The sequence below is a fragment of the Lethenteron reissneri genome, unplaced genomic scaffold (assembly GCF_015708825.2).
Source record: "Lethenteron reissneri isolate LAM-NWPU_2019-01 unplaced genomic scaffold, ASM1570882v1 scaffold_120, whole genome shotgun sequence".
In the NCBI taxonomy this organism is placed as follows: Eukaryota; Metazoa; Chordata; class Hyperoartia; order Petromyzontiformes; family Petromyzontidae; genus Lethenteron; species Lethenteron reissneri.
Genome location: NW_026890893.1, coordinates 432314 through 448856, shown reverse-complemented (window position 1 = coordinate 448856; position 16543 = coordinate 432314). Strand labels below are relative to the sequence as shown.

Here is a 16543-nt window from a genome sequence, read left to right as displayed (position 1 = left end):
ATCTCCCATGAGTCGACATCACCCCTCTCCCGCCCAGCACTTCCTACGCGACGACGCAACGCGAGGAGGGAGGTGTCCTCCATCTGGAGGCGCCCCCATTCAGCAACAGGCAACCCCAGCAAGGAATCTTTTTCCTGTTGTGCAATCGAACGCGTCATCGACGTTGCGTCAGCGGCGGCCGCCAGGACCAGAACGGACATGTCACTCGGAGGCCTGCAACGCCCCGACCCCAGGAGGCATGTGCATTTGGAGGTGGTTGGCAGCCGTGACAGAGCGTCCGCATTGGTGTGGCGAACACCCTTACGGTACGTAGTTTCGAAATCGAAGTCCTGGAGAATCTCCAACCATCGAGACAATTGTCCCGATGGTTGTTGAACTCGCAGGGCATACTGTAGTGCCGCATGATCTGTGCGGATGGTGAAATGCCGACCGTACAGATATGGGCGATACTGTTGGATAAAGTTAACAATTGCCAACAGTTCCCGATGGGTGACGCAATATCTTTGCTCCGCTGGAGACAACACCCGACTACCGTACGCTACTACCCGTTCCACGCCGTCAACCACCTGCGAAAGCACGCCCCCAATTCCCATGTTGCTCGCGTCCGTGTCGAGCAAAAAGGGTTTGGAAAAATTAGGGTAAACCAAAGGAGGAGCCTTTACCAGAGCGTCCCGGAGGGATCGGAAGCAGCCTCCTCCTCCTGTCCCCAGTGAAACCGGACCCCCTTCGATGTCAAAGCATGTAAGGGCTTTGCAATCGTTGCAAAATCCACGACAAACCGTCGGTAATACGACGCGAATCCAACGAAACTCCTGACCTCTCCCACAGAGGTGGGAGTCGGCCAGGAGCTGACACACTGCGTTTTGGCGGGATCGATAGCAATACCTGAGCGTCCGACGATATGTCCCAAATAACGCACAGATTCGCGTAACAAATGACACTTCTGGGGTGTAAATTTCAAATTAGCAGCCCGCATTTTGAGGAAAACCGCCCGCAACCTCTGGAGATGTTCGTCGAATGTTTTGCTAAAGACGATAACGTCATCCAAATAAATCAAGCACGAGTCCCATTGTAACCCAGCCAAGACCAATTCCATCAATCGCTGGAAAGTTGCCGGTGCTGAGTGGAGTCCCATCGGCAACCGGTTGATTTGGAACAGGCCGTGCGGTGTACGGAATGTAGTTTTGGGTTTCGAATCATTGTCCAGAGGAAGCTGCCAGAATCCCGAAAGCAAATCCAATGTGGAGAAGAATCGCGCCCCCGCCAAGGCGTCAAGCGATTCGTCCATCCGTGGGAGTGGGTATGCGTCGGCAACAGAAATTTTGTTGAGGCGACGAAAATCGACGCAAAACCGCAACGAGCCGTCATGTTTTTTTACTAAGACAATCGGCGCTCCCCAAGGGCTGGTAGAAGGAGAAATGATGTCGGCGGCTAACATGTCATCAACGGCCGATTTGACATGGTCCTTTTCGGCGGGACTTAACTGAAAAGGATTCTGGCGTATTGGCGCGCTGTCACCCGTATCAATATGGTGACGCAGCAGATGAGTACAGCCCAGATCGTATTTGTTCCGACTGAAAACGTCGGAAAATTCACGCAGCAGTGTTTTAAGCTTTTGACGTTGTAAGTCTGACAGGTCCGTCGATCCCGCACAAAGCGCCTCGAGCCACCCCTCATCACTGTCCGTATGTGGTCGTGGCAGAGGGGCAGCGCTTACGTGATTTACGACGGGCTCCTCACAGGGCACCGGCGTTGCATGCGCAAGCACGGTCCCCTGTGGAACCACCACCGTCCGCGACCCCACATTGAGGACCGCGATGAAAGGGTCCCCGTCCCCTTTAACGATGGTCTGAGCCGGAATTAAGTGAGTTCCGCTAACCCCGACCCGAGACGGTCCCAGCAGAACCCCCTGGTCCCCAATCCCCTTAGCGAAAGGCCGACGTAGTTTAAGAGGCACCAGCATCTGGGCCCCCGGCAGTACGCGTACCGTTCTATCGACGAGCGCCGGTACCGTCGCGAACGCCGTCCGACCCGCAGAGGGAGATGGCAGAAATGACATACATCGGCCCGACGGGAGCTCAATACAGCTCTGGTCGACTAAGATACGGATCGGCATTTTGGCCAGGAAGTCCGTCCCCAGCAGGCACGGAACCGCCAGCGAGGAGGAGACAAAAATTGGGCCAGAAAATTTGATATCCCCGATACAAATTTGCGCTTGAATTTGTCCAATGATGCCAAGTGAGCCCCCGTTAGCAGCATAGAACGGAACATCAACGGGCAGCAAAGGACGGCTCTGAACAGGAAGAATGTTGTAAATTAATTCCGAAATAATGGTCGCCGATGCTCCCGTATCGACCAGGATGCGCACCTCAACCCCATCAATGTGCCCCACAATGACTGACGACCCCGACGACGCGGCCACAACGCGATGGGCCAACACGGACCACTGGCTGGGTTGGATATTAGTTCCCACAGTGGTACGTGTTGGCGCGATGGTGTGCAATTTCAGACCCCTGTTCGTTGCGGTGCGTGAGTGTGTGATGGGTGTGTGCGTAGGCCAACCATGTGGGGTGCCGCGACTCGCCGGGTTATGTTGTTGGAGCTTGGGAAGAGACGCGGCGTCCTGTCGAGGCATCGCCCCGCGCTGCCGAGGAGACCGGCATCCCGAGGCCACATGACCCCGGAGGCCGCAATTGTAGCAGCGCGGGAGAGCTCCCGATGACTTTGGCTGGTCGAGGCGGCTCCGTCCGTCCCGAGCCGCCCGTACTCCCGCTCTCCACTCCAGCTGACGGTCGACGGCGCAAATTTCCTCCACCGGGAGGGTGGCTGCAGCCACGGCACGGCCGGTCGCCGCCTTGCTGGCCTTTCGTCGCTGCGAGAGTAAGTTGGCGTGGAGGTGTCGTGCGGCCCGGAGGGAAGACATCTCAGCGTCGTCCTGCGCCACGACGACAATGTCCAATTCGTCAGCCAGCAAGAGGATCTTCTCCATCACCATGGCATCCACTCCTTAGTCATCCATTCGCGGGAAAGCCGTTCTTGCCAGTGCCAGGAGAGCTGTGCGATACGCCAGGGGCGACTCCTTGGCACCCCGCTGACGATCGTAGAATAGCTGTCTGCAGTCAGCAGGTGGTCCGTAGACTGAAGCCAGCAGCTGAAGCGCCATCTGCAGCGTGGCGCGCTTGGCTTTCGGCGCCGAGGTGAGAGTGGCGAGGGCATCGCTGTCGAGCATCGCCGGCAGCGCGCAGAGAGCCTCGGCATCTGTCCACTGCGCCATCTCCTGGTGTGCGAGGAAGCGCCGCTGAAAGCCGCCCCAGTCACCATCTTCGCCCACGAACTCCTTGAGGGGAGGTAAACGTTGGTGCAACACAGCGGCCGCAGTCGAAGGTCGCCCCCCGTTTCTCCCGTCACTCGGCTCGGCTTCGGCGTGAACGACGAGTGGCATCGCCGGTCGCACCACTGGTGACGCGCTGGCCGCTCCTGATGACGTAGCAGCCACTGTACGCCCGACGTCGGACGCGAGGCTCAGCCCGGCCACGCCCTCAGCAGTCGCTGTGGCGATGGCGGGAAATTCAAAATCCGGCTCCGTGAAAGTGGCGGGAACCCGTGCTGCCCGTCGGCTGTCGTCGCTCCGTGGCGGTCCACCAGCCCCCAGCCGCGTAATTTGGTCAAGCGTGGCGGCAGCAGCGTAAAGTAGCTCCGCCAGTCTCGCGTGAGCCTGCCGCAGTCCATCTGCTGACGGCTCCCCTCCATCCAGACGCTGCGGTGTGGATGGACCCGGCCCCGGCTGCTCGGCGTCGCCTTCAGCCATCTCGGGCTCAACTTCGGCAGCGGTGTCCTCCGCCCCCGGTTCCCTGGCACGAGCCGTCCGTCGCGTGTCCATGTTCGTAGCAGATCATGTCTAACACCAGATGTAATAATGTTCCAGGAGACTTGGACGCCGGGGTTGGAGGCACACGTATTTATTCCATGTCGGGTACAGCACAACACTGGACATACAACACTGGAGGGGGTATCGGCCCCCTCACCCGTCTAACTGGGAATACACCCTCTAGCTACGCCTAGCCTACCTCTTGGTCCTCCACTAACGGGCTAGGGGAGGCTAGCTAGCCCGACACTGGTAAGTCGGGCTCACGGTACCCGGAGTCCCAGACCAGCTCTTACAAGAGCACCGGCTCTGGCTCTCGGGACCACGCCGCTGGCTCGATCCTGTTCGGCCCTGATAAGGGCGGCGATCCAGGGGAGTCCAGGGCTCTATCTAGACGATCTTCTGTCTTCACTGGTTAGCTTCAACATCTCTTCTCGAGCCCTCTGGCTCATCCCCTTTTATACCCAAATCCCCGCTGAGGGGTGGGGCCCCGGGGGATCCCAGCTCCGAGTCAGCCCCCCAGGCTGCCCGATGCGGATGTCGCTGGGAGCACCTTCCCGTGCACCGACATAGCCACGCCCACTGTGTTTCTTTCCCGTGTGATCCCATTGTATAACAGCCCCTCCGTAACACCCCTACACATACACAATTAATCCGATATACACCTTCTGTTGATAATTTAGACAATTCCTCTTTAGTGCCAGATACCAGTTTTTTTTATTTTGTTTACTGTACCAAATCATACGTTAATGTTTTGCTTTTGCAAAACACGGGCTGATTTGTCAGTTTCTCCTGATATATATGGTATTTTAATTGTTTGAACAATCTTATCGCTTTCAGCAGTGTTGCTTTGCGTTCGTGATTTGGCATTCAGTGCTCTGTTAATTTGATCGTTATTGTAGCCATTCTGTCTTAGTGCTTCTTTAACATGGTTAATCTCTCACACTAGACTTTCACCATCTGACACTGTGTTAGCCCGATGTATGAGTGTCTTGAGCTGGGTGAATCTACATTCAGATACACATCAGTGTGCGTTTGCTTTCGGTAAACGCTGTGTGTTATTTTGCCATTTAGACCATGTCCCAGCAAAATATCTAGGAACGGGAGTCTGTTATTCACCTCCATTTCAATGGTGAACTGGATGGCCGGGTTTTGTTCATTGAGATGATTTAGAAAATCATTAAGTGCATCTATACCATGTGGCCAGACAACGTATTATTAAATAAAATAAAATATATAATACAATTACAATTCCTTATAAGGGAAACAAATACTAATGATAAACAATTGAATGTTTACCAATCTATCATATAATTACAATACCCTCCCCCTCTTCGCCTCAAATCACTGCACCTGAATTAATTAAATGATGACGTCACCCTGCTGTTGCTCTATATGTTGATTCACTCTTCAACACACAAGTGGGCTAAAGTAGTGAATTATTTGTCCTTTGTAAACGTGCCACATTTTCAACTGTTTGGCCGTGTCAGGTGGTGGAGGGTTGACACATTTTTAAATAACGCGATCAAACCCAAAAACCTTTATTATGAATATTTAGGTGATGTTGAATATGTTTAAGTAGTTTTGTACACGAACAATGTCATATCTGTTTCGTGCAACATTTTTCAAGTGATTGTGATGGAAAAGGCAGTATATAAATATAGATTGATTGATTGGCATGGGCATGCTATAGGCGAGAGGGCAGTTAAGACAATGTTATGGCAGCAGCGTGAATGAATAAACTTGATGTGGTGAGAGAGAGTCGGACATAGGCAGAGGAAAAAAATAAATGTGGTGAGGCTGGACTTGAGCAGAGGCAGGGAGTTGATAGATGGGGAGCTTCAGACTGGGGGCAGTAGAGGAGAATGAGAAAACTTGTTCTCCAGGAATACTAACTTCAGGCAATCGACAGAAAGTCTTTGTTGCTTGAGCAGAGTGTGTGGAGGCGTGGAGGGGAGTAGAGTTAGGCGAGCTGGGAGAGGTAGGGGAGCGTGTAGAGGAGAGTAGAGTGAGATCCGAGGGGAGAGGTAGGAGAGTGCGTGGAGGGTAGAGTAATATGAGAGGCGAGAGGTAGGATAGTGCATAGTGGAAAGTGAGGACAGAGGGAGAGGTAAGAGATGTGTGTGGAGGAGAGTATTGTGAGATCAGTCTCTCTATATCTTTGAGGGAGGCATTGAACGCAGAGCCCTTAACTCTGCTACCCCTCCAGCTACGTGAAGAACATGTCAGAGCACGTGCGATCCCAGATTTCTCCTGAAGACGAAAAACCAAGTGTCATGGAAAGCCACTTGCCGTCCCTGGTTGTGTGTGTGCGGGACTGCGCGCTGAAGCTGGAATGGGACGGGAAGTCATGGACTCCCGACGAGTACATGGAGAAGTGCTTCCAGGTCCGCAGGAGCAATTCCCCGAAAAATGAAGAATTCAACAGGGAACGCGACCTCATGTGCGCATATTTTAAAGTGAGTCATGTGTATGAGGATGTGGATGTGCACGTATATTGTGCTTGACTCCGCAATTCTAATCAAACTTGATTTGAAGCTTTCGTGACTGCAGGAATTACTCTTTGGTTCTTTCGGTAAAGTCACAGAGAAATAAAATAATAGAGTACGACGTTTCGATTGCAACAACCAACCGTCATCAGGTAGAACTAAATTTGAGAGAGACATAACAAAGACACGGAGACACGGACAGACACACAAACAGAGAGAGACAACACGGACACAGAGACACACAACATAGATACACAGAGACCCAATGCCTATATGTCAAGGCCTTAAATAGAGAGAGAGGGGGGGATTAGGCTGAAAGAGAAGTGGGTCTGCGGGGGCAGTTGCTGGAGCAGATAAATTAGCATGTCAATGAATCCACCCGAAGCGACCGAGGGGAAGAAGATCGAATGGCCCGATAATAGCCTGGTAAAATGTAGAGAGAGAAATGTTATGTTTGTTTTTCTCAAACAACCTATTTCTCTCGGGCTCTCATAGGTCCATTCGCTCTTTCTCTCCCCTGGCTGCTTCGGGGTGGATTTCCACACATCTCTCTGTGTGTTTGTCAAATTTCACACTTAAATTCTAATTTTAGCAATTTTTGGAGATCGTAATCAACCAGGCTATACGTTAACTGTGTGTTAGCCGACTCTCTGTGTTGCATTACATTACATTTCCAAAAGATTTGCTAAATTTTGTTTTCTCAAACTATTTCTCTCTAAAATGTACCAGGCTATCATAGAGCCATTCGATCTTCTTTCCCTCAGTCGCTTCAGGGTGGATTCATTGACATGCTAATTTCTCTGCTCCAGCAGCTGCTCCAGCAGACCCACTTCTCTCTCTGCCCCCCCCCCTCTCTATTTAAGGCCTCAACACAGAGGCATTTGGTCTCTGTGTCTATGTTGTGTGTGTCTCTCTCTGTGTGTCTGTGTTGTCTCTCTCTGCTTGTGTGTCTCTCTGTGTGTCTCCGTGTCTGTGTTTTGTCTCTCTCTCACATTTAGTTCTTCCTGATGACGGTTGCTTGTGTTGCAATCTCAACGTCATACTCGATTATTTTATTCATTTTATTTCTACGTGACTTTACCGAAAGAACCAAAGAGTAATTCCAAATCACTTACATTGCATCTGATCTCAAATATCTGTAGCAGTTATCACCAGGGAGGATGCCAACAATAGCTTGTATCCTGTGTTACAAGGTGCACATAAGGTGGTCCTTGAAAATTAGCATTATTCTGCCACTAGGGAGTGATGTTACTCTGTGTATTTTTACAATTCAATCATTTGTGGATAATTTGCCAAATGCGAATCATGACGCCAGCATACATGTCTAGTAACACCCAACACAGTAGTCTTCAATAATAGTTTTTTATTTCTTCAATAATTTCCTTTCCTCAAAGTGTCTCTAACTCTCTCACTTCACCTGTATATATCCCTCAAGTCCCTTTCCAAAAGAGTCCTTGACCTTCTGCTTTGCCATCAACCAATCACCTACTTTCCCTAATGGTTTCCAACCGTCCATTTTGTATTTCTACCTCCAATCCCTTCAATTTCCTGCCTCTAACCAATCTCCTTTCAAGCCCTTTAAGTAAATTAGAGATAGCTTGTTTAACTTCCTGATTGTCGTGCACACTGTGTCCATAATGTCGGATGAGTATTTCGGGTTGTGCTTGAATCACTACACGTGTAATGAGATGACTTCTGAGACACAACTTGTAGGGGGTTTCTTATTTATTTCTCAATACTTTAAAGACAGGGTCACGGAATAACATAAGCACTGAGTTACTTCTAGCTGATCCACCCATACAGCCACATCGGCGTCGTACACTATATAGCTGACTGACTATATAGCAACAACAACGATGAAGACTGTACAGCCAGCTGGCGATGCAGCGACGACGATGATGAAGAGATGGCAGTGATGACAGCGACGACAGCCAGGATCCGAACCCCCACGACAGCCCCGAACCCCCGTTTGCCTCTCACTTATATCCCTTTAGCGTGGCCAAGCCCCTCCCCTGGCCACACCCCACTTAAGGAACTCTCTCGCTGGTTCCAGGAGCTTCCAGATCAATCCCCTCATTGACCCTTGGCGCAGTTACACCCCCCTTGTGGTTGCTTATGTGTGCTGTTCTATAACACAACCATACCCGTAATTAGCCCCATTGATCAGCAGATGGCACCCTGTCACTACATCACCTCCCTCCCCCTATGTTTAAAAGATAGCCGTCCCTGCTAATACCAACAACAATTTTACAATTTAGGTAGAACAATTTCACAAACGAGAACCCATAAAATCCCGGTAACAATAACAACAAATTTTAGGGCAGAAAAAATCCGCAATCGAAAATAAGAACCAAAATTTTAATAAAATCCTAACATCCATAATAACGGTAAGGGAGAGAGAGAGAAAAAAATTAAACCCAACGTGCGTCGCCCGCAACCCGACCCCAACGCACCCCCCACACACAGGGAGATTACTATTAACAGAAGATAGCACAATTTGACCGGGTCCTCGACACCAGTCCATCCTTGGGGGCGAACTTTGTCTTCCCTCCGGGCGATGGGGACTTGAATAAAAGCCTTAAAGGGGTCGGCTGCTCCCCTGATTCCTTTGAAGACGTGGACTGAGCTGTAGCTGGCGGTCCATCGCACCCAGCAGGATCCCGTGACTCTGCGTCCTTCAGGGGCTCGGAAACTGTGTGCGGCACAACACAATCCTTCTGACGCATGCTCTCTGTGGCGGATTCCCCCGGCTCGTCGGACACATCAGACACCGGCCGTATAATGCTTGGAGATGAGCTGTCAGTTCGGGAGAAACATATTGCTTCCGTGATGGATGGACAAACCAATGACGACGGCCCACTTGTATACGCACACACTCTGGCCTTTTAATCTCCACCACTTCCACGGGACCTTGTCATGGCCGATGCACTTTAGGGGACGTTCCCAGGGGCACCCGCGGGCAGTGCAACCATGCCCTGTCCCCTATGGTCCATTGAAGCACATGCTCACGCCGCCCTGCGTTCTTTTCATTGGCCACCTGCGCTCTGGCGGTATTTACCCGGAGCCGCGCCATGTGCTGCCAACATACGACTCAGCGTAACTTGCAGGGGCATGGGCAAGGCCGTTTTTCCCTTGCCCCCCGACATGCCCAATTGGACCTCCATGAGGGTTCATTCTTCCTCCCGTATATGAGGAAAAATGGGGAAAATCCAATGAAAGCGTGTGGAGCCATCCTGTACGCCGCCAAGACCCTTGGAACGTGCAAATCCCAATCGGTTTGCGCCACGCTGACCACCTGATAAAGCATAGATGTCAAAGTTCTGTGCAGGAGTTCCACCATACCGTCAGTTTGGGGATAGTTTGGTGACATTCTAAGTTTCTTAGTGCCTAGCGTGTTGCACACCTCACGCAGCAGCTTCGATGAGAAATTCGAGTGAAATTAATCTGAGACATGTAAATGGACTGCAACGGAGGCTGGAACTTTCTCAGCAGCAGTTTTCGGCGTGCACAATCCGTGCAACCTTTTACTAGATGGTACACATCACTCGACATTCCCAGCCAATAAAGATCATGCTGCAAAGTCAATGTCTTGCGCACCCCGAAGTGCAACAACTTATCCTCATGCACCACCCGAGTCAACCTGCCCCGCAGGGCGGTGGGAACCACAATACAGTGATGGTGCAACCCCTCGTCTCACCTCATCCAATAGTCCTTTGTGAAAAACAACTTATGAACCTTCCGTGGGAGCAGATCCTTTGTGCTGCATGAAATTATGACCGTTAAGTTCAAATATAATAATGGAGTGGCAGCCAAGGAATGGGAGCAGATCTAAAAGTACCTTCACCAAAGCAATGGAAAAATGAAATTAGAGCATGTGCAGGTGCGGAGGCTTGGTGAGCCCTTCATTCACCAGTGGATTGACGATAGCCAATGGTATTGAGGATAGTCAGTGCATTGTCGTTGTTAAGTTGTCGTCGTTGTTGTCTTCTTGCAGAAGCGGAAGTGCTTCATATTCCCCATGCCCGCACACCCGGACGACATGGACCAGCTGGAGAATAAACTCAGCAAGACGTTTCTGAAAGTGGCGGAGGAGTTCACCTCTCACATCTACCAGATCATAAAGTACAAGAACATCGATGGGGTCATCCTCACTGGCCAACGTGAGCGCAAACATAAAAAAAATAAGCTTGCACTGCTGTCGTTTCTGTTACATCGATAAGAGTGAAATGCATTTTGTAAAAAAAATTGTTGAAATTTTGATCTACTTCATCAGTTACCACGGTTTTACTTTTATAGCACTCCCATTTATTTTCAGGTTGTACCCCACGTTGTTCAGCCTGAATGTCTGACGCTTCACTCCATGGTGGTGGGAGCTTCTTTGGGAACTGAATCATTCAGTTTCAAATTTCTCACTTCCTGAATAACCTCCCAGCACGTGGAACAAAAACTATGGACATCAATGTTGAAAAACACACAGTACAACCCATAAACACGTCAGAGAAAACACATCAGAGATGATATCACACTTCATGACATCACGTGGGAGACGTATTCAAGGGCGTATAATGTCATTGCTTTGGCCAAAGGGATTTATCCATTTCAGCCTGGGTTTCATTCCCAAACATGTGAGCTATAGTTTGATCAATGGGGTCGATTTTCAAGAGGGTCCTGATGAACAACACTTTATGCAAATATTTATACTCGAGTTATACTAAATTTGTGTTCATATTGGAAAGTCTATAAGACAGTCATCATACATCCCTGTTACTGACAGATAAACAGATTGACAAAGCTAATTCATTTATACTTTAAAACAGTCAGATATTATTGAAATCATAACGACGATGATGAAGACCCTATTGCTTGTTCACGTCCTGTTTTTTTCAGTCTTCCTGCAGGTTGCAGAGCTTTATGTGCAGGCTCATCGTTCGGGCGACATGGCCTGCATCGAGGGTGCACGGAAACAGGTGGTGCTGCTTGCCAACATGCAGGCAATGGAGGACGCCAAGGGGGTATACCAGAGAGAGATGGAGACGTTGGCGAACAAGCTTCCTGTGGAGTACAAACAACTGCAACGACATCAAGAGGAGTGCACAAAGAAAGCGATGGCTCTCTTCTACCGTTGCTCTGTGCTCGACTGCATTCACGAGTTTGAGACGGAGCTCTTGGTGAGTTTGGAGGATGGTGAAAACGTAAAGGTGCAGCCATAAAATGGCTTTTTTACACCACGGCTGATAGAGGGGGCCTCCAATATGAGGATATATCTGGAGAGCTACACTCTAGAGGGTAGTTTTGGCCTAATCTTCCATGCCTGGGACAGATGTCTTGGATGAGGTGGGAGTACCCACATTTACCACACCCATATATAACCTCACAATTGACTGTGGTGTACCCATTTATAATAATGGGTGGACAGACACCGGAGGATTTAACATATGCACCAATGGTTTCAACTACTATGCCAGGAGATCGAATGCCACCTGCATTGGATGTTCATGGTGATGTTAAACGATGGCAGAATACCACAGATTTAGAAAGGGTTCACCTGGAACACATTTTTTCTCCTTATCTTTTTAACCATGTATCAGTTTAACAATTCACCAGAACACCTTCATATTATGCCCGTGTTGGCCTCCCTGCACTGGCTTCCAATTCACATAGAATAACGTTTAAAATCCTAATGTTAACTTACAAAGCAGTGAACCATCTTTCCCCAGCCTAATCATTGACATGCTACACCCATATGTCCCCTCAAGGTCTCTAAAATCTAGGGATGCAGATCTTCTGTCTGTGTTCCCAGGTCGAGGCTTTGGTCTATGGGTGACCAAGATTTTCCCCATGTAGCCTCGAGGATATGCATCGCTCTTCCACGAGATATCAGGATCTCTGAGTCTGTGGACATTTAAAAAATGCATCTTTAAACCAATTTTATGCTTCTACTTATTGAACGTTTAGTTAATTTAGTAAATTGATTCTTAAAATGTATTTATAATATAAAATGTGTATGTGTCTGTGTGTCTGCTGCTGCCTCAAATATTGGAAGAAGAAGTCACCCCCTGTGAGTGGCTGGCTGAGGTGCCATCAGTTGAGGAAGGACTGAAGGCGATCCAGAGTCTGAGACCAGGAAAGGCACCGGGCAGAGATGATCTCCCAAGCGAAATACTGAGGGAGAGTGGTGTTTGTGCACAGATTTCCATACATGACATCATAACAACAGTCTGGGCCACTGGACGGGTTCTGCAGGATTGGAAGGATGCCCTAGTGGCCCCCCTCTTTAAGAAGGGGGACCGCACAGACTGTAACAACTACAGGGGCATCTCACTCCTCAGTGTGCCAGGAAAGATCCTGGCAAGGATTATTCAACATCGCCTTGCTAGTCACGCTGAGGAGAGGCTTGCGGAGCCCCAATTCAGTTTCAGGAAAGGGTGGTCCTGCACGGATGCCATGTTTTCTCCTACAGCCGAGGTGTAGGGAATTCTAACAAGACTTATATTTCTGCTTTATTGACCTGGTCAAGGCTTATGATACCATCAGTAGGCCTGGGCTCTGGGTTCCTCGTGCGTTCGGAGTCCCTGACCCTCTGCTCACGCTCATTAAGGACCTTCATGATGGTGAGCGGGCCCGGGTAAAACTACGTGGCCAGGAGTCAGAGCCATTCCCTGTACACCTTGGAGTGCAACTGGGATGTCATCTGGCTCCCACATTATTTACCATATATTTTGAACACGTAGTTAGTGAAGCCTTCAATAGCTTTACCGAGGAAATTTCCATTTGGTACAGATATAATGGGAGGCTGATCGATGCCCAGGTGCGGTCAAGGGATGGCGCCCTATTGCTCAACCACGTTATGTATGCCGATCTGGTAATTTCTGCTCACTCAGAGGAGAAGTTTGAGACGCTGCTGCTGAAACTGGAGTGTGCCACTAAGAGGTGGGGCCTTACCATCAGCCCCACCAAAACTAAGCACCTGCCTGGGTATTTTGTACCATCGGACACTCCACCCCCACAACTCCCAATCGGTGATGGGGCAGTTGTGGAGAGAGTGGAGAGTTTCCCATACCTTGGCAGTGTGCTCATGACCAGCTCCGGTTTAACAGCAGAGGTCTCACTCTGAATCAGTCGAGCGGCATTATCTTTTCATCGGTTGCAAAACGCTGTGTGGAAGTTACCTGGTCTGTCGCTCCACACAAAGCTTCAGGTCTTCTCAGCCACGGTCATGCCCTATCTTCTCTACGCTTGCGAAACGTGGACCCCCCTAATGGAGCATCTTCGCCGGTTGGAAACATTTAGGCTGGCCTGCCTACGATTCATCCTGGGTTTAACGAGGGTGGATTGTGTGAGGAGCTCACAAATCCTTGAAAGATCTGGGCAAAGTCTCATCGGTGAGCTCCTCTGGCAGGCAAGGCTGTGTTGGCTGGGTCATGTAGTCCGCATGCCCAGCCACCGCATGCCTAAACAGCTTTTGTTCGGCTGGATCGAGGGGGCTAAACGGGCGCGGCATGGGCTAAAGAAGAGATGGAGTGATGTGGTACAGGAGGATGTGGAGCTGAGTGGACTTGCCGATGACTGGCACCAGCGGTGTCAAGATCGGCCTCTGTGGAGGAGGCTCGTTAAGGACGCTACTGGGCAGTTGGAGGCAGTCGCCCTCCAACAATAACGGAGGGCGGAGGAGCGACGCTCACAACAACGAGCGGAGCGCCGGGTGGCTAAAGCACAGCAAGTTGGCACAGTAGGGGGAACAGGTGGTGCATTAGCCAGTCATCTCATTTTTCTCAGTCAGTCGACCCGTGGCACCTGGGTCTGCTCCTTGACCTCCTGCCAGCGGGCTTTCGACACTTCACGTGGCCTCAAGGTGCACATGGCCTAGCACAAGCGTCATGGTGATGTCACCGCCACTTAGTGGTGAATGGCGGATGTTGTTGCTGCTGCTGTGTCCTGTGCAGCACTTTGAGATCCTTGATGAAAGCGCTATATACATGGTATTATTATTACATTGTATTTTATCATAATTCTGCAAGCGATTTTGGTTATGAAGCCACAACCCCACCACCACCCAAACAAGCCTTACCCTGTGTTACAAGGAAGTAACGGGTCCTAAAGAAGAAGGGGTGGCAGAATGACAGAAAGAGCACGGCCTAAAGATGAAGGCAGGAGGGACCTAAGGAAGGGGTGGGGCCTACAGTAAATGTGCCAGTTGAAGAGAGGAAGGGGTGTGATCCAAATAGGTAGGTGCAAGGATGCAAAAGAGAAACGGATGGGCACAAGCATGGGAGAGGTTCGGGCCTAAGCACAGAGTCGCAACATCCCATCGCCTCCCTTGAATGTGTATTCTCAGCTAGGCAGGGTACAGAAACTGGGGTTGCACTCCCTCTATTCGCCAAGTCAGTGTGCAGGGGGAGCAACAATTATATATTTTTTTAGTCAGACGGTGTCAGATTCGGGGCGACAAAGACTCGGCTTACTTGAATTAGGGCACCCTTTCCCTTGGCCAGTCTTGCCTGTTTCAGCAACTCCGCAGCTCCTAGCTTGCCCTGGAACAGAATGAATAGCAGGCAAGGTCTCGGGTTGTTACTCTCCATGGCCGCTCAGTCTTATTTCCTGCCAATTCTGTACACTTGCACATTCGGACACGATAAGACAGGCTGGGGATCCGAGAACCTCTGGGTTTAGGAGGGCAAGAGGGAGATTATTTGGATGAAGGAGAGAGCCGTCTGCAGTGGTCCCCTCTACTCCTTCAGGGAGGCCATACGCCTTGCAGCTGGTTCTCCCTGCTCTTGGCTTCAAGCTTGTTGTATGCTTCTTCTCGCTCCCCGAGTCCCTCCTCGTCTTTTGAATTCAGATTTTCCAGCTCCTCCACAGTTGACTGGAGAGTCATCGTGGCTGCTTCCTGTTTCCCAACCCTCTCGCTGATCATCCCCTAGTCTGTCGTTCAGAACTCGTAGGGGTTCTATGCCCAAATTTGGTCGATTTCGGTGTGCATTCCTGGAGAAGCAAAAGGGCCTCCTCCGTAAGTTCTTCGGCTCTGACTTTACGTGCGGAGGTGAGTGGCGAAGTAGCTTTCGCCTTTTTTTCCTGGGGCTCTGTCTGCCATTGATCAGGTGGCAGGCTGTGTTGGGAGCCAGTCACAGCGTTACTTTAGGGAGCCCAGAGTGATTCATGGGTGAAGTGATAAAAACACGGGTAACTTATAATATCTCTGTTGATCTCGCAGTTATTCGGTGTTTAAGCAATAAGTGGTGGAAAATTTAAATTGAACTAAACGTAAAACAAAAAATAGATAAGTAGATGGTGTTACAGGGGTCTCTCATCGCACCGCTCACTCGGCCATGACGTCACCAGAAGACTTGGAAGTCTTGTTCTCTTGATTTTAAGTCTTTTGTTAAATTGATATTTGTAGGTGAGTGTCTAATCACATCAATGTGCAAATTGTATTGTGTTGGTTCATCTTAAAAGCATGGTCTTTGTAGGAAAGGCAGATGGCATCAGTATATATGAACCGCCTAGAGTTTGTGTATGGTAAGTTATTTGTAGACATATTAAACATCAGTGCCAGGACAGCACGTTTATGGTAGCCCGTTTTTCTCCATCTATCCCAAGAACAAGACTTGTAAGAGGTGACTCAGCCTTACTCATTGCAGCACCAACGTTTTGGAACAGCCTTGTTTCCTCACTTAACATCATACATCTTCCTTCAAAGCATATTCTGAAGCAGATTAGTGCTGGATAAAGCCACATTTGCAAATGTGATTTATAAATTGAATTCGTAACAACGTATTGAGAGTTAGATTTTAATGTACAATTTGTATTAAGGGACTGTGTGTTCTCTTGGTGTAGTCTGTGACAGTTTTTGCTGTTGTTTTACTGCCTTTCCGAAGCTTTGGAATTGATTATGCAATTTTAACCTATATACTATATTTATTTATTTAAGGGGCATCATGGTGGCTAGAAGATGTTGTCTTTCTCGTCTGGTATGCAGGAGTTCGGGGGTTCGAACCCAACTCTGACGCCTGTATATTTGGACGTCGCATGTTCTCCCCGTGGTTGCGTGGATTTTTTTCTGAGTCCTCCGGGTTTTCCCTCCACATTTAGAAACGTGCGTTTAGACAATTTAGATGATTTTACTGCCATAAATGTCCAAATGATAAGCTACTTTGTTGAGCTAGAATTTGTGACCAGGTCGCTTTTGAAC

The 16543-nt window shown here is 49.6% G+C and overlaps 1 protein-coding gene across 2 annotated transcripts in view; it reads left to right on the top strand.

Annotated features, from left to right (window-relative positions):
- The window catches only part of LOC133361681 (guanylate-binding protein 1-like), an 85868-nt gene that overhangs the window by 48323 nt on the left and 21002 nt on the right, over positions 1-16543 (top strand). For both annotated transcript variants that reach the window (XM_061580668.1, XM_061580666.1), the window contains exons 10-12: positions 6075-6324; positions 10349-10514; positions 11242-11522. In XM_061580668.1, coding sequence (XP_061436652.1) covers positions 6075-6324; positions 10349-10514; positions 11242-11522 — 697 coding nt within the window. The remainder of the gene's footprint in view (positions 1-6074; positions 6325-10348; positions 10515-11241; positions 11523-16543) is intronic.